Source organism: Corvus hawaiiensis, chromosome 16 (assembly GCF_020740725.1).
Source record: "Corvus hawaiiensis isolate bCorHaw1 chromosome 16, bCorHaw1.pri.cur, whole genome shotgun sequence".
Classification (NCBI taxonomy): Eukaryota; Metazoa; Chordata; class Aves; order Passeriformes; family Corvidae; genus Corvus; species Corvus hawaiiensis.
Window position 1 is genome coordinate 10355325 of NC_063228.1, and position 26093 is coordinate 10381417.

General features: G+C 38.2%; 1 protein-coding gene across 6 annotated transcripts in view; it reads right to left on the reverse strand.

Annotated features, from left to right (window-relative positions):
• Positions 1-7662: 7662 nt before the first annotated feature.
• Positions 7663-26093, reverse strand: part of CLEC16A (C-type lectin domain containing 16A) — a 59649-nt gene continuing 41218 nt past the window's right edge. For 2 of the 6 annotated variants that reach the window (XM_048320660.1, XM_048320659.1), the window contains 4 exons: positions 25768-25935; positions 20355-20501; positions 14601-14720; positions 7663-10775 (listed from right to left, as the gene is read on the reverse strand). In XM_048320660.1, the coding sequence (XP_048176617.1) occupies positions 10435-10775; positions 14601-14720; positions 20355-20501; positions 25768-25935 (776 nt within the window). In that variant the 3' untranslated portion in view covers positions 7663-10434. Of the gene's footprint in view, positions 10776-14600; positions 14725-20354; positions 20502-25767; positions 25936-26093 lie in introns of those variants that run through there. The other 4 variants (XM_048320665.1, XM_048320661.1, XM_048320662.1 and 1 more) reach the window with 3 other exon arrangements.

The following is a 26093-nucleotide window of genomic DNA, read 5'->3' on the forward strand; positions in this document are numbered from 1 at the left end:
CTCCACGTTATTTCACGTTACACTTGCCATCAGTTTCAGATAAGACAGCTGGCTGCCACTGAAGCAGATGAAAAGTGTTCCCATGTTCCTTTGTAGTGACTCGGCATTTTACTGTCATGTCTTAAATGGTGCCATTCTTGCAATTTTTTTTTTCTCCAAATGCAGTGGAGTGCAACTGAGGCTTCTGAAGAGGTGGTCTGTACATCATACTGCTATGGTTAAATTGAATGTAAACTCCTCACAGTTTCTTGCTTTTCTTAGTAATTTCTTTCTCTCCTTCTTATGTTTCATGTTACTTTTAGCCTATATATAAAAACAGACACTTAAAACAGTTTCAACATCCTAAGACTGACTCACATTCAATTTGATTTCTAAGAGGATTAATCATTTCCTTACTATCATTACTGTCAAGCAGGAAAGACTGAAAAGGTTTTAAATATGGTGATTTTTTTCCCCTTCCTTTTTTTCCCCCCCTAAATTTAAAGGAAACCAGGCTTTTCAAACAAACCCGTTCCTGTGAACTAATAATTCTGAACAATAACGAACCATTGTAATTAAGACCAAATCTTAAATCAAACATTCCTAGAAGCTAGGAGAAAGACTTGTTTTCATATGAAGTTGTTCAGATGACTCAGAGATATGGTGCAAACAAAAACCCAAAAGTTATTTGCTTTGAAAATTACAGGTATTCAGCAGGAACTATGTTAACTGCTGCAAGCAGTACGACTGGAATGATGCTTTTAATGACATTTCTTTATGACAAGGTAATAAAAAGATTAATGTGTAACATCAACGTCAAAGCACTTTACAATCATGAACTAAGCTTCCCAAGTGCACCCCTAACTTAGATGTAAACCCGTTTAAAAAGGGTGAACTCAGGAGCAGGACGGACCTATCCAATGTCCTGTCAAGCTAAAGCACAGGTGAAGCCTGCTGATACCAGCATAACATACATTCTGCAGTGTGAGCTGATCTAAACACAGTGAGAGAAAAGGCAGCTCTGATTTCCCATAACAGGTCTGGTTTTCTTTTCAGATTCAGACAAAACAGAGGAAGCTTAGCTCCAAGACTCTTATTCAAAGAGATCTGTGGTTTGACAAAATTTGACAAGAATCCCTCCCTCAAAAAACATCTCATCTGAAGATCTGTTCAGAAACTCTCAAAGAAGCTTGCAAGACCTGTTTTAACCAAAATTTAGTGAGCCGAGTGAGCCTATCTCCCTCCAAAGCACTTCGGCAGCTACGTAAGAATTACAAGTTATCTAACAGACAGTGGTTATCAACAGCACTTTATGAGGAAAGCCTTGAAGCTGATAAACTGTGATAAGCAAATTCAAGTGAACTGCATAGTGGAGAAGCAGCAAAGCAAAGCTGCTCACATCTTGTTCCTAAGAACTCTGGAATTAAGCTACGCCCTTCTCACATCAGCAACAGTGTTTGCATAGGATAATACGGTGATGTAGAAAGAGTAAGACTTAAACACAAGTGTGGCTATGGACAGTTATACCTGATATTCCTACTGGTGATGTGCTTTTTGTAGTATCAGTTAAGTAACTGATATCCAGAGCAGCGGCCATGATTATATATAAAATACTATAAAATTACATGTCTTTTCCTTTGTCCCTCAAATTAGCTATTAGGAAGAATGAGACTATTTTTGCCCTTTGCAGACCCCACCTCCGTCTGCAGACTAGAAATCCTTTTCCCTAAGACATTATGATGGTTCTGCCTCTCTCCTCCTTCAGAAACTCCTCTTCTATCTCTAGTAGCTCTGGCTGCTGAGGCAGAGCCAGCTCTGAGCACCTCTGTAGTGGTGACCCAGTCTGGCTGTCTCCCTTCACAATGCACTGGTCCATCAACATGCAGTTTCAAGCAGCTGCTTAAATCTGCTTCAAATAAATGACCCCTAAATAGGGACAAATTTACACAACAATGTCTTAATCCAATTAACCAAAAGACAAAATTTTTTTCTGTAGTAAAATAACAGCTTGTTTTCTGGTGTCACAATGTTTATTCCATACTAAAGCTGAGAAAAATGTTGTGAACTAAGAAACAGAGCCCAAATATCTGTCCTTATCAGTCATCCAAAGCAGCCAAAAAAATGAAAACTGTGGCCTGTGTGAAATATAAACCTTTATTTGGGGACAAGACAGTGAGAATGGAATTGTGAGATCAGTATTTTCCATTCAACAAGCACAACACTTCCCAGCTTTGTAGAGTTTAGTGTCTAAGGATAGGCAAGAGCTTTCAACTTATTTCAAAAGATCTCAAGTCTGAATAATAAGACACTTACTAATCTAAAACTCCACCTCATAAAATCCATTTTAGAGAAGTAGCATCCAAAATCAGTAATAACTCTAAGACCTAGACATATTTGCAGATAAGCTGTTGGTAAAATCCTTTGGCTAAAAGCAGACACACAACTGAGCACCGTCCAACCAGACTGACTTACTCCCCATCAGCTCAACTGCCTTAACTGTGTTTGAACATTTGCCTGAAACCTTTCTTCCAATTTTGCCACTGGAGATTTGCAACTCCAGGTGCCGCAACTCCCTCCACTTCTCCTTAATTAAGAGATTAAACATACGAGTTTAAAATTCAATAGAATTTTCAGGGAATATACTCACATAAACAGTGATCTCTCATTCCCAGTTGCAGCACATATTCAAGATCACCAGAAAGTACCAATACAGCTTTTGTCTTCACACAAGCTCTAACATGGCAGAATAGAAATGCAGTTTCTTCTGCCCCAACAGCTGCAGCTATGAAGTCCCAATGAACTCCTTCCTTGACATGGAAACAAAGGTAAAGTATCAAAGAATAAAGACAGCAATCTCCATATCTTTATTTAGACAAGAGTTACTTTGACAAAGACCTATGTATTGACAGAGTTTCACTTGCTTACTTATATAACTATGCTGGAATTATCTTGATGATAAAGATGTGGATTTACCCACTATAGGACTGTTCAAGTTGCTACACTTAGATGTTTCTGGGGACTAAGAAAAGAGTGGACTAATGCAGCACTGCATTTCTGTCCAGTTCATTTTCAACCCAATCAGCATGAGAAGAAGTTTGGAGGCTGTGCTTTCATCATTCCCTCTCTGATCATTAGTAACACAGGGCAAGACACTCAATCTGACTCAGTGTCCATGTCTAGAAAGGTTAATACAGAAACACAGAAAAATGACAAGACAAAAGGCTGCAAGAGTACTGAAGCATCAGGATACAGAACCACAAAGTGGTTTCAGACTTGAAGGAAGGGAACTTCCTGGCCACAAATTGGCATCCTTAAAGCAGTATTACTGGCAAAATTTAGAAAGTTCAGCTGCCAGGAGCAGATTTAAACTAATTTTCCACAATACACCATGTTTTAATATTTGCATCTTATAGTAAATCGTAAGTCTCCTACCTCTGATACCTGGCTTGCTTATTTGATGGTACAATGTAACTAAATTTCTTCCTAAGAAAGCTTCTGGAGCAGTGACTATTTTGAGAAATAACATTTCCCAAGGAATGTATATTGACTGTGATGAATTCCTATAGATGTAGAGGCTAATTAACAGGAATCTAACTAATAACTTGGTTGGATTTAATCCATATACTGAACTGGCAACATGCACTAGAGAAAAAGGCAGAGGGCAAAAGGATATATTTGGGGAAGAAATCACATGACAGGCACTTTCAAAGTGGTTCACAGATGTTTTAGATGTTGCCCAGCCACTCTTAACCCTTGGTTTCATCTACTTTCCATCACTCTTCCAGGCTTGGTTCTGCTCCCTCTCCCGGTATGTCTTTCCTGCATACACAGTGCAAATTACCCTGGCTTAAAGATGAAAATGCTTGAGATTGGCATATGCACAACATGCTTCTAAATAAAAAGCTCTGCAATTTTGCCTTTCACTGCTTTTGGATGTGCTTGTGCATCAAAATGCAGCAACAGAACATGAAAGGGAAGGAAGTTTTCTTGGTAACACCATTTTTATTGCCAAGTTCCATTTACAAAGAAAGGTCTATTCCTTGTTCTTGTCCAAGTTTTCAATAGCCATGACAAATGATCAATGCCAGCAAATACAGACTCAGCTACAGAAATCTGGATTTCAGAAACACACACCAGTATTTTCTAATTTCACTCCCTTCCCAGACAGTTACATTTTTCTTTAAATTAACATACGATATTATCACATTTACTTCAAACTTCTAACATAACTTACATTAAATAATTAATACTTATTGCCTGTAGAAAGACATTTCAGAATTCAATTCACACTGTGTTTGGGCTTTTTTCCATGAACATGTAAGTGCATGTTCAGGACTTTTTTTTCCTCCAGTGAACTACATTTCAGACATAACTTTTTGAAATATATTTCATAGGAGAACAGCTCTTCATGTTAATTAAATGCTTTTTGTAGTGCTTAAATCCCAGGTACAGTCATTCTTCTAGAAAAATACATTTCTCCTTCTTTGCACTGAAAACAATCAAACTTACAAAACAGCTAAAAATGAAGGAAAAAGTTCGCAACAAAAATATCAACACAGCTATTCACAAGTGGAGATGCCTAAAGTTATCTTCTAAGGTTCGTAATGCTTCCAGAGGGCTTCCTGAAGTTGCGACAATGTCTATTCAGTGCTGTCCCTGGGCAAAACAAAGCTCCTAGACATTGTAATAGTCTATAAATTTGCACACTTGAATCTATTCTCAATCTTTAAAAAAATCTTCATGTTCATTGTAAATATTTCTGCCACAGTTAGTCCCTAAATACACCCAAACACTAACCTTCGGATCTTCTCACACATACTGAAGTTATCAGATTGCAATTACTATGTGTCCTTAACTCACTTTAGTATGAGTATCCATAACCGAAAGTAATGGGGAACAAGATAAAAAGTCTCATGAATCTTCAGATTATGATCTTAAAAGAATCCTGTGAACTAGTCTGAACCTTAACTCTAACTTTTGTTATCAAGTATTCTTAGTCATTACCTGCTTAAGCCCTTTTTAGTTAGTTATAAAATAGATGCACTCCACACATTTATTTATGCTAACAAGACAGTCCCAACAATAACAAGTTTTTCCTTTTCATATTAAGAACCAATGAATTCAAGTCAGCAAAACAATAAACCAGGTACCACCACAGTGCACATTTATTAGACAACCAAAATTTAGCTTTATATTTATAATACATTAACAAACACAAAATATATATTTTATAACACCTTGCAAAAGAAATCAAATCTGAGCAGCACGCACATCTAAAAATGTTGGGAGATCAAAATAGGGAAAATTCTGTACAAATACAATATAAAAATATGTTTCCATATGAAAGAACCCTCTGATTGAGACTCAGTCAAGAACTGCATCTCCTATGTCTTTGTTGCTGCTCAAGTCCTGAGCAGCAGAAAAACCCCCAAGCACTTCCCCCCTCCCAACCCCTAAAAACATCCCACCCTAGCAAGCCCTGCTTGGATCACCATCTGCTTTTCAGAATCCAATAGGAGATGGGAAGAGTTATTCTATTTGTTTCTAATTCATGCTGCAAATGTTGGGAAAGGTCAAGAGAAATACAGCAGGCAAGCACAGAACTACCCCAAAGATTGCTAGATGATAGAAGAGCAGTGCCCAGGTGAGTGATATCCTAGGGTAGGGCAGTGGTGGTGAACCAGGGACAAACCAGAAAACTCTTTCAAGAAGAAGGACAGTAGCAGTTAAGACAAAAATTTTCAACATATATTTAGGTGGCTACATTAGGCTGTCTGAAAGTAGGAGACTAATTATCTTTGAGGCAAAAGGTCTCGATCTCCCTGCCCCCAACAGATGTCTCTGCAGATCTCTGATTCAACTACAGGATTAAACCACTCATTTTCCCAGACAGCAGCTGCCTGCCTGGGCAATGTTCTTTTAAAAGCAATTTAACTAAGCTGGTTAGTGGAGACAACAGCAGAATGTTTAGCCTGGTGGGGTTTTATTGACTACTACTCCCTGGTAGTCAGTGCCACTGCTCCTGGAGCTCCCTGTACTGTGCAGTGAAGTGACTGATTACACCACAGTGTGACAGCACCACGTGAGTGAAGGGTTTACTCTTATGAAGTGGCTTCATCCTTACACATACAGTTTGATCTGCCTGTCTGATAGCTTAACTATGTCTTCAAGCATAAAGTTTATTTTACTGCTAGTGAAATGACACTCAATTCCAGGGCAATTACTGAATTCCTAGATTGCTTGAAATAATCATCCCAAGACACTTGCAGTAAGTGTCACTCATATCTTACTGCTTAGTTAGGAAATAAAATCACAGTAATTTAATCCTGATGATGGTAAATTTTGCCATAAACAAACTATTTTAACTCTCACTTTTCAAATTTTACAAACCAAAATACTTCAAATTCAGGAAGGAACCTTATTTCCTCCTGCATTCTGTCTCACTGACTTAAACTCCAAATACAGTGTCTTAAATTCTGGATATGGAAGAAGATTTTTTTTAAATGTTACATACCTGACTGTCCTTTAGCAACAATATTGCAAAGGAATAAATGAACTCTGGAAGATATTCCCAATGTTTCCAAGTTACTTCAAGCAAAAATTCCAACTGCGTTGTAAAACTAAGAATACTGAGGAGCTTCTTCAGCAGGTGTGATTTTATATCTTTCCTTTTTTAAGCTCAGCTTAATTTAAGGAAGAGTAATCAGAATTTTAGTTTATCATGACTTAGCAGTGGAGAATACAAATGAGCTCAGTCCTTATAGTTTATATAATTCATGACTTCATAGACAAAACACAGCTTTTAGTACTAATATACATGATCACATTTCTAATGAATTTGGTTTAATACAAACAGCTTGTGAAATGAAGCACAGGAAGCTTCACCTTTGGTTTCATTCTGTATCAAAGAACTTCTGCAAAACAACTGAGTTTTCCATCCAAGTTCTACACTACAAGGATTACTCACATAGTGAAGCAGACATCAGAACTGGGCACTGGGGCTTCCTCCCTCCCTTTCTTTACCAAATTACCTGCTTGCATACTCACTTCACAAATGAAAAGCTCAGCTGGTTCTTTGCTCTACACTGGATGACAGAAAAGCAAAGGAGACCAGCAAGAAGCAGTAAGACCTAACAGTGTGAAGGCAACACATAGCTCAACAAGTAACAGTTACGTAAAATTTGGTAAAATAAGAAACACCAACCATAAAGTAACAAAGTAACATTAAGTATGCCCTGGCTTCTTTGGCTTCACAAAAGGAAGAGAATAGAATTGTGTTGACAGAACATGACTGAAGACAGGCACAGCCTCTATGAATACACAGAGAATTTAGCATATCTCCAAAATTTTGACATTTTGCTCTGAAACATTGCTATACTTACAGTGATTCTACCTCCATCTGCAGTATTACACTGAAATAGTGAGGCTTTTGAATGACCAGTTGTTTAATTGCTGCTCTCATTTGCAATTTGGTATTTGGATTTGGTTAGAGGGAGTGATGTTACACTGACTCACATCAATTTTTTTTTTTTGTGGCTGATGTGCTAATGTGAGCAACACAGCAGGCAAGCACAGGAGAATTGCACCAAAGATTTATAGATAATAGAAGAGCAGTGTCCAGGTGAATTTCCTTTTTAAAGTGAAAGGGAGATAAGGAAATAGCCTGTAAGACTTTCTGACTTGTAAATGAGTAACTCTGTACTTGCAGAGCTTAAAAATTGCCAGTGGCAGATTGTTTTGGTATCTCCAGTTTTGCATTCTGAAGTCTCCTAATGCAGCATGAAGCATAAATGTTAGACACATATGCCTTAATATCAGAAGCAAAGTCAAAAATCAATTTCTTCTGTGGCACTCAGATTTAGGGTCTGAGTTTAAGGTCAGCTGCAGTGTTTATGTAACAACCCAATGTTGGTAAAGCTGGTGCAGTCAGAGCTTTCCTACTATAATTCCATCTCTGCAGAGAGTTTTGGACAGAGCTGCTGGAAAATACCCCACCTGACCACCACTTGAGCAGGGCAAGGCTGTGCCAGAAGCAGACTCCACAGTAGTCTTCTATTTCCCTAATAATAGTGTCTATCTCAGTCATCTCCTGTGAAGCTCTCACTAGACAACCGATCATGAGATTTAAGAGCCACTCAAAGGTAACGAAAAGTACAAAGTCAACTTTCTTCCCCTTTGCCCCATTTCTTGTGCAGTGCAGCCCAGGGATGAGATTATGCTTGTGCATTGAAGAGACTCCTCATGCATGGGTCTAATCTTGCTAGAACCGAATGTGAAATGAGATAAACAAAGACCAAGGTTTTCTTGTCTAAAATGAATTCTATTTAAGGGAACTCAGCCTGCACAGTGGCATTTTGTGTAATCTAGGTCAAGAATTTAAGGTTAACAGCTAACATAAAATGCTTTCAAATTAAGTAAGGCTTTTTTTATAAGGGTCTTCAGAATATTACTGAGACTACAGTGTAATGCTGCAACATTCTAAAGAAAGTCTAGATTGCAACCAGTTCAGCTAACAAAAATTCATGTGGTCCTTGTGCCCAAATTGCTGCTGATGTCTAGGCTTGTTCAGGTACATGCACGTTACCTGCAACAGTGACTGCATGAGTGCAAATTCACCCTAAGCATGAGACCAAAAAACCCAAAAAGTAGGCTCTTATTCCAACAATGTCAAATTTTTACACAAAATCCATTGCAGTGCTGAGGACACCTAACTCTGAGTTCATTTAGAGTTTGGGCCACTCTGGAATGGTCAGAGTATCAGTTAATTCAATTTGAGAGAAAGTAGAAGTCACAGAACAATAGAAATCAACAAAACTGCATGAAAAAGTTATTAAGAAGAAAAAAATTACTGGCATTCAGTAGCAGACACCTCATATACCTGGTTGGCAAACATTCAATTATTATGTGAAGGAGAAGATGGAAAAAAGTGAGAAAAGTGGTACCTGTGAATTAGTCAAACTCATACATATATATACCATTGAAACATCACTTCAAGTATTTCCTATGACAGCCAGGAAGAGGTACAATAAGCAACTGGGAAGTGGGTAAGTTTTTCAGATTCACCTCTTTGATAAGAACTCAATGGTGGTAGAGACAGAATGAGGGAACAGATTGCAGTGGTGACTGAAATCAATACCAAGTGAACAGCAGTCCTCCTTCTCTGGGGAATTGCCAATTCAGTGTTGTGAACAGACCAGCAATGACAATCTGCTCATTTTACTACTAATTTAAATTAACTTACTGGAGATTGATGAAAAATCTTAAACTCCATTCATGTTAAATTATGTATCAAATCAGCAAAGAACATTCCAAACTTTAATCAACACCTTTCCCCTTTCTGTCAACTTGGTGTCAGGATCTAGGAAGTAATGTTAACTCAGAATCCCTTCTAGGTAGCAATGTTGTTTAACTGGGTTATTATCCCAGACAGGAAAAAAAAAAATTACACAATACCTTTCGAGTTCAGACTTGCAAAGGAATTATCAGTTAGATATGGTGACCTTCTTCCTACATGACTAGGAAAAATTTGAAAAATCTCTTTAGAGCAAAACTGCTTCTGTCTGCTTCTTGAAGTTGTCTTTCAGTTGCAGGGATATCAGCATTCCTCAGATGTGTAGCAATTTGACTGTCAGAAGTGAACAAACAAGCTATAGCAATCTTTTAAAATATTTTACATTCCTCTCTAGCTGGCTAAGCAAAGACTAAAGTAGTCTCAAAAATCCCTTATGTTAATTTGAACAAGCATTGTATCTTAGCTTTGAATCAAGCCTTGAAATAAATATTACATATGGAAAACATAATATTGAAGTCTGAAGTCCTACAAAGACAATACTGAAAGTGGCCAAGCCTGCTGGTATGGTGCAGACGTCCAAAAGATGAACAAAATCAGGATTAAAAAACAAAACCAACCAAACAAAAAAACCAAATAAAAACCCAAAAACCCTCCTCCACAAAAAAACCCCAAACCAAACACCAAACTGAAAAAACACACCCTGACTCAAATGGAAGTTTTACCTCTGTCCTACAATATATAATTTTTTTCTGGTCCATGGCACGTCTCCCGCTTCAGAGACGTAATAATGCAGTACCATGAAGCTGGGTATCCAAAAATCTCTTCACTCTGCTGTAATACTGTAGACCTTTTACAATGAATTAGTACCTATTAGAAAGACAGTAGGTCCTCTGAAATACGTTCATGTTCTTGCATAACAGAAATTGGTAGGAAAGAACCAGTCCAGATTCAAAAGTTTGGGGTTTTTATCTCTTCTCCAGTTCAGATATGCTGAGAATCTGATGTTGGCTCTAAAAGCTGCTGACATTCTCTGTCACCAGTTGGTCCCTTCATGCGGACTTGAGGCCTCTCAGGCCTCCAGAAGTATCTGCACTCCCAGAGAAAAAGCAAATCACAATTTGGCTGCACTTCCTTCACTGTTTATTACAGTCTGCATGGTGGCTTTAGTCAGAACATTCTTCCTCTACCTCTTTTACCTTGTCAACTTCAACTTCAGACTGCAAAGAGGCCTGAGGGATGCAGCTGAATGTTCGAATGCTGTGTGGATCAACTGGTGGCACCAGTGTGAGCGACTCCACACTCAGCGTGTCTGTGTTGTCATCTGTGATTAAGGATATTGTGGGCTGCTGTGCAGGAATCAGGCTGGGAGACAGGTTGGCTGTTTCTATGTCACTGATTTTTACAGCATTTTTGCTGGACTTTGAGACAGCTGAAAGAGTTTCATCAGTCAACATGGTCTGACCGGAACTGGCCATCAGAGGCTGCTCTGGAGCTGAAGCATCATCTGAGAAAAGAAAACCCCAAGAACAATCAATATTCAAGTCAATATGTACGTTAAGCCTAACAATATACCATTATCCATGAGTGTTCAAGAATAATTGGGTGGAAAATGCAGTTCTGTGAACACTATGCTTACACATTCACTTTTTAGTAATTAGAAAGAAACCAAAATATTGTAAAGGCATAACCTAAAATGCCAGCAGGATTCTGTTCAAATTAGGAACCAGACAATTATACACATTTAGTATTAGAATATGTAGCAATATTAGAAATATTCTTAAGAATATTTAAGAGAGAGGAAACTGAGGGAAAGAAAACCTCTCCAGTATTTAGTATGAACTAAAATGAACCGCTACCCCATACCAGGAAGATCTTTAGAAATAAAAGAAAAAGCTGAAGAACCACTCTACAGCCAGCTTTCCCAAAAGGTGGCCTGTTTCTTACAAAAATTTGGAAGTCATTCTCTCAATTCATCCTCCAGATTCACATTTAAGCAACACCTCAACTACGGAAAGCAGAATTATGGCAGAAGAGGAAGGAGGATAATGTCCTTACTGCAACTGAAAGGTGCTGCAAAAGAGGCCTGTTTTACACAGCCTTGTGAGACATGGGGGTTTTGTCCTCCTAAGCTGATAAAACTGAGAAAAAGCATTAATGCTACAGAAAACTGATATGCTGCTGCACCTTCTCACATTATTATAATCCCTCCAACATTAATAGCTATTTGTACTGTCCTTTCCCCCTAAAAATCCCAGTGGACTGTCAAGCAAGCTGTTCTTTTGACTCAGGATGGAGAGGAATGGAGGGGATGAGGTGATACAGCCTTAGATGAGCAAGTATGCCCAGGGAAGTCAGGTAATATTTCCTTTTCAGACTACAAAAATAGATGCCATTAAAGTAACAGGTATCCAGCTTCAAGACAGACCACTTTTAAAGATTTTGTAAGAAACAGCATGTGTTCAAATGTACAGGCATCTGCAGAAAAGTCTACAAGGCAATGTAGTGAATACAGAAGCTAAGAATTAGGTTATGGTTTTAATACACAGTGACCTTAAAAATATTTCCGTTTCAATATGATTCCAATTAGTCCTGGAAAAGAACAGAAAGCATGAACATAAGATGAAAGAAAAAAAAAAAGAAAAAAAAGAGAAACAAAGTGGAAAATGGAATGGGTATCTGTAAGGTATCAGTGGGTAACACTAATATTGATTTTTTTTACCTTTCTGGTAAGATAACCCCAAACAATGGTGTATTCTCACTTCAGAAACCACTCACATGTACTTTGTGCTGAATTGGTGGCTAAACCTTCTCGCTTTAATAAAAACAAGATTTATAGATGGTAAAAAAAGTCTCCTTTTAAATAAAAGGGACATCAGTGGTTATTTTTGAAATATAAGGACAGATTCAAAGTAACCCTACAGATTCTTTTTAGCTGTCAAGAAGCTTTAGTGAGAATGTAGCAACTGATAACAGAGGAAGAGATGCAAGAATCACATGGAAAATGAACTGCCAGAACAATGAAATACATTCTCATTTCTCTGAATTCCAAGCTAAACACTAACACTTCAGTATGCACAGAACAGTGAGTCTCTGCTTTCTGAATTTATGAAGTCTTATGTTCTTTGCCAAGATAATTTTTCATCTTACTTACACTATAGCATGAATATTCACCAAAATTCAGGATTCAGAAACCTGAAGCATTCTGGTAAGTAAAGTATTATCAATCAATGGCATTCTGCTCAGAATGTTATATACAGCAAATTTCTATTGCGGTTCTATTTAACTTCTGAATCTGCACTTCATTTCTTAAATCATTCCTTCCCCTCTCCCAACAGAATATCAATGTATTTTCTTAATACTTGCATTTACTGAAATCATGAAAGACATACATATTCTCTTGTTATGCTGGATTGTCCCCAAATTCTCCCAGGTAGGCTCTAAGTTAATGCTAAAGTGACTCCCTTCTTAATGCCACAAACAGAAAGTATTTGAAAAAGTCTCCATAAAAAAAAGTATCTGGAGTTAACAAGTCCAAACCTTCTACACAAAGTCTCAAAAAGCATTCAGAATCAAGAAAAATATAAAAAAATGTAACCAGAACATACTGCCCAGTATTTCAGTGGCAGCATTTGTAGAGAATACAAGATTAGAGCTCTCCTCTGCTTCCCTGCAGCTTTTATTTACTATTGCTAGAAGCTGATCTCTCTCCTCTCGTTATGTCCTTAGTCACTGCCAGCCTCAATTCTGTCACCCTGGCACTGTATTTTGGGGAACAGTGGCCCATTGCTGTAACCCAGGGTGGCACTCCTGCCAAAATGACCAGAAAGCAAATCCCAACACACAAAAGGGGTGGAGGAGGGAGAGTTCTGAACGTGGTCGAGAGCTCACAAGAATATCTACCTCTAAGCAGGTACCAAGCTCTTGCTCCTAAAGAGTTTCATGTACCCAGCATGTTTACAGATTAATTTCTCTACCCATTATCTGGAACTTCCCTTTATACTGCATATAAAAATACTAACTGGCTTTCAAGAAACTCTTAACTCCCAAGACTTTGTTTCGGTTTGACTTTTGGATAGAAAGAAAAAAAATAATTGTAATTTTTCCCTGGATAAAACCACTAGTCACTAAGATATGCTCTAATCTTAGATATCAAAAGGTTATCACCCAATACTAGAAGACAGCATTTCTATTTATCTCTGCCCAGCCTCCACGTATTTAGGCAAGAATTCTCTGGCACAAAATATATGCCAGATCTGCAACAAAACCAGGGAGAGTGAAGTCAGTTTCTTAAAATGGTTCTGATCTTAACATTCAGTTCTAACAAACAGCCTTTCACATCTCCAAACTTATTGTACTTACTGAAAACAAGGTGTAATTTTGCAAGTTTTGGGGTATTAGTAGCTGTTTGGATGCAGAGCTTTCAGCAGCCTTACACGTTTTTCAGCACTTCTTTAATGCTACCAAGATTATCATTAGAGCAAAAAATCCCAACTAGAACACTCAACTTCTGTTATAAATCTGATGTTAAGAAGGATTATTGTGAAAGAAGATAGAAAAGAACAGAAAAAGGAAAGAATGAGTATCACCCACAGAGAAGTGTCCTAAGCTGGTACAGCAACATACTATGAAAAAATAACAAAAAACAAACAAGACATTAAGCAAAAAGTTGCAAATTAAATTTATAAAGATGGAAAAGGGTGTTCATATAATATTAGCAAAGTATCTTCATGCCATGATAGTAACAAAAGAAATTAATTAGATACAAGTTAAAATAGATTATATAACAAAGGTCATCTGAAGTGTATTTCCATACTTTTTTGCATCTGCTCCCCCTCCTCACCTCCTCAGGTGAGGACAATTAAACAGGCCATAAACTAATCTGCCAGAGCTTGATGATCACAGAAATATTAAGCTTGTGCCATCAGAGTCCAGGAACAGTCTTATGCTGAATGCCTGTCCATTTCACCTGCACTATAAATAGATTCCTTGCTGTTGGCCAAGGACCTGCATTACAATCCATTCAGGAGCCTGTGCTTACTAAATTTCACTACAGCCAGGGCTGCCCTGTGCAAATGAAGACATGGCTGCTTTGAAGCTGGAGGCTTGATAGAACAATTTCCACCTTTGGCAAGAGAGCCCAGAGACATGGGAGAAGCTGCAGACAAGGCTTTCAGAAACAGCTCATTATTGCTCTACAGTTCTCCCAAAACAAAATGCAGAGACAAATATTATGATGCTTTCTTCAGTTTCCTACCTCACTGTCATTGCTGGAAAGCAAATATGTTCTATTGAGTGTTATGGGCTTGTGAAGGCTTATGGAGGAACCTGCCTGAGTGGGTATTGCGGGAGTTTCTGCTGCAGCTGCTGCTGGAAGGCCTAAACCCAGTGTCCACCGTGACTGTCAGCCTCCGACAGACTAAACACCCGCCGGCGTCCTTTCCTGCCAGACCTTACTAGAGGGAAACACAGCCAGAAATCATACAGAGGCTTGAACAATGACACAGGGAAGGGAAACTGGAATGGAGACAAAGGATAAATGTTAGAGCAGCAACAAGAATAAGTGACAAGGACACACCCGTAACTGCTGGTACCTTGAATACAATTTGATACCACACTAAGAGCTTTCTAGGTTTGGGAAATACTTCTGAAGCTGGAAGTATTCATTCTTTAGAAATAAATGAGCTTAAATGAATTTAATTTTTTGCTTCCTATCCGAAAACGTTCATAAGTTTGGGCTATATCTAGCAATACCAACAGCACTTACACCAAGGAGGGCTGGCAGGTATTTGCATTACAATCTACTCACCTGCTTTAGAAACCTTGAGAGAAGTTATTTACCACAAATTCTGGTGACACAGAATTATTCTCCTTTCCCCTTACCATAAATTATATGAGGTGCAGTGCTGTGCTGGTGACAACACTTCAGACCATTCAGCCCTACTATTCTCATATCCAACATTAGCATTTACATTTGGTTTGTGAAAAAGCCAAACACAGGGCTTGAAAAGATAGCAGCAGTTCAGATGATGATGCTTGGTGCATAGGAAGTTCCTAGAAAAGAAACTTTCTAAGAACAAAAGTACTTCCTCACCTAGTCAGAAAATTACTAGAGCATCAAAGAACAGGAGGTCAAACCACATTTGAATTACTAATTATAGAGGGAAGAGACAGAGATGGTTTCAATAGGAAGGCACGCAGTGCTCTTAGCTCTTATAAGCTCTCCATGCTTGACTAATCATCCTCTCCTTGGAATGGAAATTTAATTTTACAGACTGGAATCCAATATGTTCTCTGCAACAAGGGACAGCTCTTAGTTCTTATTTTAGATCTTTTATCATCAATACCTGCCAGAAGCACAAAATACAGCATAAGTGGCACAGATCAGTGCCTTGTGAAGTCCTCTTTATCTATTGCTCCGATGTAAACATTTTCTTAAGTACTGAAGCCAACTGCTTTTTAAAAGTTACGACAGTTTAAGAAAGTAATAAAATACAATACAGATGACATTAACACATTCATAATTCTGGAAGACTGCTAACTTACAGTAAGAGAGCTTCTGTATCTAACCCTTGGCATACATAAAAATAAGCACTTTAAAGAAGTGCACAGTTCCAGCAAGGGTAGCCAAGACATGACTGTATTCTAAGCTCTGAAACTTGATGACTAAAATCTGCCTAACGAGAACATTTCCACCTTATGCATAACAGCACTTCAAAAGGACATGATAATAATAATAAAAAAAAATGTAAATACAAAGGAAAAAACCAACCTGGTAGCAGCACTTGTAGAACCTGATACTGTTTTTTCTGTCTTGCTAGGCATTCTGCTTTCTTTAAAGAACAGTAATCTTGTAAAGGGCTAAGCTTAATTCCCAAACACTGCAAATAGAGGAGTTGCTAGGCTTTAAAATATCTGTGCCATAAAGCAGTGTGACACCTACTAAGTAGGATAGCAAATAAACTCGGGAGTCATAGGGGTTTAATGCACTCATGACAAAGCAGTTGCTGCAACACTGTGTGACTATTTGATGCAGGTTGTAGTGATAACAAGGAAATTATTTTTACAAAATGCTGAATTAGCATAACTTTTTCCTGTGACACATTTTTGAAAGCTCTTTTGCTGTTTAATCATCAATATAGCTTCTATGTTGTAACATTGTTTTCTCTTAACTAACATGTAATTTGTCTTTATTTTGTTCTCATCTATCACTGTTTTATGTAAGAATTGGTGTCTATGTTCCAAATCGCATTTTCTGAAACAACTCTGTGAAATTTACAAGTATCATCTCAAATATATCAAACCCTGACCAGTTGAAATCTGTCAATGGACAGTAGCTTAGGACACTACAATCACAAGTTCACAGTATAAAAAGCTGTTTGCTTTAAGATGTTGCTCTTAAGGAAGGTAGTTGAGGTAGTTTCCTTGAAGTCCACATAGGCATCTCCCCTTTATCTTGTCTGGCCTTGTCTGAAGTTCCTAAGCAACCCAGGATGCTGTTCATGCTCAACAGCTTGAGCAGGTGGCAGAACAAACAGGGGAGCAGGGAAGGAGGGGCAGAGAGCTCCTACATGTTTGTGTGTGTTCAAAATGGAATGGGGAATGAGACAGACTCAAATGTGACAGATGGCAGCAGCAGTGAAGTGCTACCTTGGGACATAAAACAGATTTTGGTAACTGCTTGCTGCTCATCAGCTACTGGTTATTTCCTCCTCAAAGAAGCCACTTCACATCATGCAAGTCTCCTCTTCTGCTTCACAGCAGAGTAAGGCAGTTCAGTTTCAACCATCCTCAACTGGTTAAGCTAAGGGAAAAATCAGTGTTTTACATTGAAGTGGGTGAATACCAACAATTGTTTCCAGATCCCAGCTCAGTGGTCAGTATGACCTGATAGAATACAGACAGTGCTCATGGCACTGTCACCTATTTCAACAGAGTTCTCTTCATGCATAAGCCCACACATGCTAAACAGACCCTCTCTTTCATGCCACGTTCCTGGCAAGCTTCCACTAAAGATCACAATTACATATAAGTACTACAAAAGGGAGAACATTCAAACTTGCAGTAAACTGGTCAATCAGTTAATGCAGAAACACTGATCCCAAGAATAAAACCACAGTACTGATCTGACACTGAGTATTAGCAAAAAGTGTCAACAGAGCTCCAGAGGCTGGGGAAAACCCTACCTGCATTCTCACCCCCAAAAGACCTAGCTCCAGGGATTTCAGAATTCTCACTAGTCTGTGATAAGGACCTTGAGACACTGTCAGACACTCAGCCACACGTTTTAAGCCACTACTTGTTCATTATTGCCTGCGACTGCACTAAGCAGTTTGGTACAGACCAGGGCAGCAACTTTGAAGAATTATGCACACTTACTGCTTTAGTCTGATTTTAGGAACAGTTTCTGTGCATTAATGAGATTCTTTTACAAGGAAAAGAAACTATAAGCTATGCTGCAACTATGCACCAAATACATTTCAAACATTAATAGCAACATATTAGTCTGAACTGATCACTGGTCCTTTGAACAAACACATACATGGCAGGGATTCTTGGTCCTAAAGGTCAGAGCAAATATGGTCCAGCAAAATCCCTAAGCCACATATATGCACCTCAGTACCAACTGTGCATTATCCTATCGCAACGAAATACCTGCTCATGTACCTACAGTCACTGTCTTCCTCTTTGCAACTGCCCTCTGAGCAGAAGAAAATCCAGAAGCTGAGCTCAAAAGTCATCCCTGCAGCAGATTAGTGCAAGCTGCTGATCTGGGACTGAAGCAGCTGATGCACTTTGTCAGGGTCATTTCCTCTGACTTTGCTGAAGGTGACTGTGCTCAGTGGTAGGGCACAGAAGTGGATCCTCACAGCTACATTTGCTAAAGCATCACATCAGTGTGCCTAGATCTCAGGCAAACAAACAAAATCAAAGTGCACCCAGACACTGTTTTCCTGCACAACACGTACCATTTTACACATACTTTAATGATTAAGTCACAATGAAGGTCAAGGTGGGCAGTTCATGCAACCTAACTGGTAGAGTGCATACTGAAACCAGGCATTTCAAAATACTTTTCCTCCGGTTTTGGTTTGGGTTTTCTTCATTATTTTTATTTTTGGGGGTGAGAAGGGTAGGGAAGAGTTTGGGGTTTATTGTTGCTGTTTTTCTTTTTTGGAAACCAATGAGCAGCCTCCTGTCATCAGGCTTTTTAAATTGCAAGAAAAACAAACAGAATTTTATGTTACACAAATGCCAACACACTGTGTAAGTAGACTGTAATTTTGTTAACTACAGTCTATGATTATTCTTCAATAATTGACTATCTTTTTATGCTTGATGAGTAACTGTATGTTCTGGATCTATAAATTTTTTTCATAGAAGCCAGATTATATGGGCTTGAAAGACCTCAGTCAGAAATTGTCTTGCTTGATATTTGTATGAACTAGCACATTGCTTATACAAACAAAAATAATATATTCTTCATTTTCATTCCTTTTACCAGTTTTCTCTTAGCCACTATTGGAAAGAACCTGTAGTTGCATTTCTCTTCCTGATCACAGAGGATTCAAATACAGCAAAGGACACTGTACATGAGCCTTTTTACAGGAGAAACATGTCATCAAACTAATGTTTTCTTGTAGCGCCAATCCAGCCTGAGAGTTCTGACAAATGACAGCACCTCATTGTACAATGACTAGATATTACCTGGGCCATCAAGAGCAATCACTTGCCAACAGAGAAAATAAAAGGAGGGCCTTCCAAAGTTTTGAATAGATGGTATATAGAAAAAATGTTCCAAATTTTATTCTGAAATTACATATATTGCAGGACTATTTTGACTAGGAGTTAGTTTATCAAGCTAATACATGCTTTTTAATCTAGAGTCTCGGTGCTAGAATGCTTTACGTATTTGTTGTTCATTAACTTCATCAGCACCCTTTCCAGCAGTATTTCTTGCAGGGATACTCACTTTAAACATAAAATCCACATTGATCTGCTGACACTGTTCAGTGAAACCTAAAAACACTCAATACCTAACAAAGGTTGCATCATTTCCTGTAGAACTGCAACAAATTTTAGATACAGATGGGCCTTCAAAATGAAGGCAAAACACCATGTCTTAGAAGGCATAGCCAGAACAACCCTCTCAAGGAGTGATCGACATTGGAAGAGACCATTAAATGATGGCTTGCTTGAAAAGGTCTTGAGAATCAAGTTACCTCTATTGTTTTATAACCAAAATGAGGTAGAGTAGGTCACTTCTAGCATGAAAGCATTTCAGTATGCACCCTTCAGGATTTATTTCTTGTTTAGTCTTCAGCCTGAGCCTTTGCCTCACACAATTTGCCCTCAGAACAGACAGTGTTACAAGATTCTCTACAATTACTACATAGAAAGGAGGATTAATGCAACAAGAAGTTCCAGTTTAGGCACATCCACTAAATATACTGACCAATGCAAACACATGCAACCTACATTTGTGAAAGTTCCACTGTCAGACTATTTATACTGCAGCCTCTTCTACACCAATGAAACAGCCTCCTGAAACATGGAGGTGTTCAGCCACAAGAGCATTATTGCAAAAACTTTACAATATTAACATCCTAAATAACTATTTTCAAATATTTCATATGTGGCCCCTTGTTATTAATTAACATGAGAATCAGATAAACACACAAAAGCAAATGTCACCCAGTTCAAAAAAAGCTGCTTCATGTGGAAATCAACTTATCCACTAAGGTGAAAGGCTAACAGTTTACATAAAAGATTTATTCAAAGTAATACTTCAGTTAAAAAAAACCACCAACAAAAAGCCCCCCACAACATTCTAAACTGTATGTGCTAGGAGTTTCTTCACTAGTACTTAAAATCTCTACTGAAAGATGCCAAGTGTTTAAGAGTTCCAGACAGCTGAAGAGATGACTGCAATTTGTACCACAATTTACTTTTAATTGGCTTAGTTGATGAAATGATCTAAAACCATAAAGCCCTACTGCTTTTAATTCAATAACATAGTACCTTAATTTTACAACAAACTACCCTGTATCCCTTAGTGCCTAGGCTGAAGATGGTGAGTGAATACCTGCTGGGCTCTGAGCAGCAGAAGGAGTGGATGTCGAGCTTGCAGTCACTGAATCACAGCGCCCTGTACTGCCACTGCCACTGGAAGGGGATGGTGACGAGAGCGGGGATGCACTGTGCTGATTTATGCACTGGGCTACAGCAAAGCCTGCAAAACAGGACAGTGAAGTTTACAAGTTAAAATTATCTTGAAAGAGTTAAGCTGTTGAACAAATCGGGAAAAGGTAAAAACAAATCCTTTATCAAGGTGGTGCCAACCTCATTTAGTGCCCCAGAGGAAGTGCCCTTTCCCACCTTTATCTTGGAAACCAGAAAATCTGAATGTGTCTTACTGAGAACAGGCTACAAGTGCTGATCAATGAACAAGAAGTAGAGCTTAAGGGATTCAAAGCATTTTAAAACAGAGCTTGCACAAACAGTCAAAACATATCAAAACTCTTCAATTTTTGATATAGTCAATATATTCATAGGTCACAGACCTTATCGTGATAAGGAAAATAGTTAAGTCAAAAGTGAACAAAAAACTATCTTGGATAGAAGACCTGCATTTTTTAGTAGATGTAACTTCAGAAAATTTTAATCGATCACATCTAGTGCTGGCACTGAATTTAATTCAGCCTCTCATAAACTAAACTTCTTCCAGCCTGAAGACTGGAAAGGTCTATACAGTGTCTGACTTCTTAAATGAGTCTTCTGGCTTCTAGCGTAATACTTCTTCAAATTCTTTCAGTGTAGCATCCTTTTCTTTCCTAACCATCTTGCATTCACTCCTTTCTCCTTCTGTAACTACACACCTATAGTCACCTCTTCAGGTTTTGATAGCAATCAGCTTTTCAGAAGTTGATGCACTTCTTACAGCAAAAGAAATGTCTTCACCATGGGCTGTATGTCAGGTGAGGTACACAACTTTGCTGCTTCTGCAGCTCTCATTCCTCTCCCAGGGGAAAGCACTAATGCAAAATTTTTTTCAGCAGTATTGTGAATTACTGAAAGTAGCCACAATGTGTACTATAAAATACCTAACAATACACTACTTGCTCTCTTCACTGCACAGTCAACACTGAAAAGGAAAGGATCTGACAATCAGGTAAGATTGCAAATGCACCACACAATTCTTTATCCTTTTATATGGAGAATGTCCCATGGCACTGCATGCATGATTCACTCAGAGAATCTCCTACATGGGGAATGTGCTGGTGCCATACAGGATGCAGCCACTCAAAACTCAGTTTAAATGGACATGTTACAAGAAGCCTCTGAAAGCTTTAACACATAGATATGACAAGTCAAGAAAATGCTGTTAGCAGCAACACACTGACAGGCTGTGCTACAAGTGAAAACAACACAGTGAAGAAAGCACAGAAAAAAAGCTAACAACCAACAGTCCTGTTAATAATCTGACTTGACCTGCAGTCCCACCCACCTCCTATCTTCTACCTCCCATGCTTACCCAAGAACCAGACTCAAAACCACGTGCAGAAACACAATGCTATCTGAATTTCTGTAGCACTGCATCATAGTTTTAGATAGGTATCTAAATGTCACTTTTGCCAAGTCTCTTATTTTAAATTATAATTCATTATGTTCAAGATGAATACCACTTGAAAGAATTAAATAACCATCAAGGGCAAGAGATATCTCTTTCAGTTAAAAACAAAATAGTTTGGTGAGGAGCTAATTATCCCATAAATGTAAATAAATACATGTATTTTATTTCAGAAACCAAACGGATCGATCTTCTACAATCATTTAGGTAAGTTAAACTGAGGTTATACACAGTGATGCCTGACAGTCTGCAAAAACTTAGCCACAAACTGAACTATCTCAATGTGAAAGACTTCTAATGTATCACTGACCCTGAGTGCTATAGTTTTTAATCACAGAAAATGTACATTAAGTTTTTCATACACACTTCATAGTTTGAAATACCAGTTAGTACAGGGAAACAAGGGATAACCAGTAGACTTGTGACCACAGAAGTGAGGCAAAGCCAACTGTTAAAGTGAAGGAAATTAAGAACAGTTCCTAAAGCCACTGGTATAACGAATGCTTACATCAAGATATTTACTTTCCCTGACAGTGCTGGTAAAAATTGTATCCATCCGAAGCATTCTATATCCACAAAAAGTTTGCACTTCAAGGGAGAAGAAATATTCCATCCTCACCAAAATAGCAGGAAACAGTAAACAAGGTCTTCCATGACTGTCCTAGGGAAAGTTGGCCTGATTTAGCAGAATTGCCAGCCCAAAGCTCCTGCAGAACAGCATTCATGGATTCATGTCCTTACATGGGAGCATTTGCTTCAAAATGACCTCAACGTATTTTCTTTCCCAAAACAACTGCAAAGGAAGGATTTTAAACGTGCTAAAGGAAGCTAATTTAGATAGGAGGGAAAGGTAAGCCTAAATCATTCAAAATACTGTACAGTATTGGGAAACTACTCACCAAGAAAGAATATTCTAATGGGGAAACTCCTTCAGGAAATACTTGCAAAGAGAAGGTGAGCAGAATTAATCATAGCTTTGGGAAATAAAATAACACTTAGAAGGTTCATCTGATGATGACAGGAATATTAGTTCATACTACACAAAGGGTTCCAAAACTATAGATGATTTTTTTCCTTCAGACCTTAAAATGAAGATGGTTATAGCTTGCTTGTCATGCTAATGTTAACAAGAAGTTTTTTTTTCCTACTTTTTTCCCCTCAAAACCTTATCATCATCATCAACTAAGATATTAAAAATGGATAAAATACTAAGAGAAATCTATTGATTTCTTTTGCTTTTCAAAATAAATTTACTCAGTAGGTAAACAACCACACTTGTTAAAATATTTAGATGTACCTTTTGCTGGAAATCGTTAACATTTCCCTTAAGACACACTGGGCATATAAATCTCAGAATAGAGCTGATACTTGAAACTAATTCTTGAGTTTGCTTGAAGAGGAAGTCATTATTTATTTAATTTCAATACAAGACCTATGTTCACAGGGCCCCTACCAAATCTGCTGGTTTCTTTGAAAACAGTGTAATTCTTATTTACATAAAGGGTGCTTCAGAAGTTCAATATATTCATACATAGCTAATACATGAGATGGTGAACAGTCCAGCCAGCTATGCTATCCCTAAAATGCTCCAACATTCTAGCAAAGATCAGTAACTTAAAATAGACCTTGGAATATATTCATAGCCATGACTTCATGATAATAAAATTGATCGAGTGAAGGATTTTGGTTACACTGGTCTCTGTAGAGAATTGCCCAGTCCAGCAGGAGATGATTACAGCATCTCCCTGCACTTGGATAACCTGCACTTTTCATTGGGTTCGTGGGGATGTTCTGAAGCATCATCTACTACATTCCTCATCACCCTTCACGTGTTGTGTACAAAATCCAGTTTTAAGCTATAACAATCCTCACCCTCTTCCCCTCAGACACCAAGAGGCACTTTCAGAACAGATTTTAACTTTGGACTGTGAAACAACAAAGGAAAATGAAGCCCAGTTTGACAACAATAAGGGAACGCATAAGGTAACTGCAGCTTCTCTAGTGATAATATGCAGAGCTTTATGGAGGCACTGTGAGAGAAACTGAACCCGACACAACTGCAATAAGTGTTCTTGAAAATTCTGAATTCATTGACAAGAGGGATTAGGAAACTGATTCAATAGTTGTATTAAAATTCTTCACAGACTGAAATTTGCAGGAGGGATGAAAACATTTATATGGTTGGTAATTTCTTAAAAACCACACTGGATGTACAGCACTAACAACCAACATGGTCCTACTAAAAGTAGTAATTAATATTCTAAACATATTGCCAAAAACATAGCTCTCCTTTAAATCTACAAAAAACATCATCACCAAGGGAAAGCATAATTTGTTTCTTAAAAGTACAACCAAATTAACTGACTGTGTGAGCTTCGCAGAACTCAAAGAGCAGTTGGAGCTGTAGCACTAAGAAATGAATACATGAAACCAGTAATCTAACCGTAACTAGGTCAATAATTTTTTCAAAGCCACAAAATTCTTCTCTTGAAGTAAAAATCCCTGCAAGCCTAATTAAGGGACAAGCATGAACAGATTCCTATGAAAATCACTAGGAATGAGGAAACCTCATTCACTCCTTAGCAAAGATAAGGGAACAAACACACATTTGATACTTGCTTTGTAATCAGATGTAAAACAGGATATTAATCCATTTTTATTATATTACTACCTGTCATAAAATGCATTTCAAAGATGCCGCACTTGAAATACTTCAACTTCTGTGCCTCATTTCTCATACTTTGTACCAAATAAACACTTCAAAATACTTTTTCCTCTGGCTCTGCAAGTGGAAGTCTACCTTTCCTGGAATTCAAATAAAGTATGTGGTTGCTTGAACATTGCTTGTGGTTGCATCATCCCCAATAGCCCCCTCCAAATCAGTAGATGAAGTCACTTATTAGGAACACAAGTGCACTGTCCTTGGAGAAAGCTGAAACAGTAACACTGGCATCTTTCCAACCACACCTTTCCACGGAAGTCATGTCAAACAAGGAAATACACTCCCATCACACAACATACACTTGTCTTTGAAACACCTGACTGGCACTATTTGTGGTTTTATAATTTCTGTTGCCCAGTCATGACTCAGGCAAACTGAGCTGCAATTTAGTCTGAAAGCAGTAAAACATGTGCATTCTCAGTCGTGCTTTGAATTCTGAATCACACTTAAAGAGAAATGCTGAGTTCTGTGAAATGACCAGCAGTAAGTGGTAATGAGATCTTTTGTACAATACAGCATAGTTAAGTACTTTCAAGCAGTGTAAGATTCCCCTTTAAAATGACTCAACCCAAAAGGAAAAAATTTCACCATTTGGAAAAGAATGTCTGCAGAGAAGTCAATTTGTGAAACAGACAATAAGGAGACAAAAAAGCAAAGAGCTACTTGATTTAGAATCATTCCTTTAATCCCAGTTCCAAGCTAATGTTTTAGGAATAGCTGTGGCCCTTTTCTGTCTTGCTCACTCTGAGGGAAATGAAGCAGTGCACAGCATCCCACCTGTTTTCACAATCCAGCATGAAAGCATTCATAACCAAATTAAGGGAGGAAACATGCACACCTGACAGATGGGTTGCATAAATACTGAATATGCAGAACATGATTTAAACTAACTTGATCTGTAAGAAAGGCCAAGTATTAAGACATCTGAGGAAACTGCCATGGACGTCTTGCTCACAACATACCCAGAATACACACCCAGGTATTACTTGTTTCTCTTGGCGTAAATTTTTCCATAAGCCTCATCCTGGTTTATGTGTTCAGGAACACATCACAATGAGCTTTTCATTGCTTGTACAAATTATAGTATAGTTTCTGCAGATTGAAATCACAAAGCAAAAACTGCTTGTTAATGAATGGTGATCTTACCTGGGACTTTATCAACAGATGCAAAGACAGAGCGCTGCACTGTCGGGTCACTGCTCCCACGCCGGGACTGGTCATAGAATCTAAATGGGAGGTGTTGGGCTGCAGCTCCAGAGCTGTGTCCAAAACCCATAACTTCAGTTGAAGGCTGAACAGGAAGATCCAGGAGAGCTATGTTTAATCACAATTGATAGTTTTTGTTACTCAAATACATAAAAGGAAGAAGAGGTGACAAGAAAATTTATAGTTTGCTCAGGATCTTAAGAGTAAACCAGATTTTAATATAACTTGCCTTCATTTGCCTCTTAATTATGGTTACAAATGCGCTG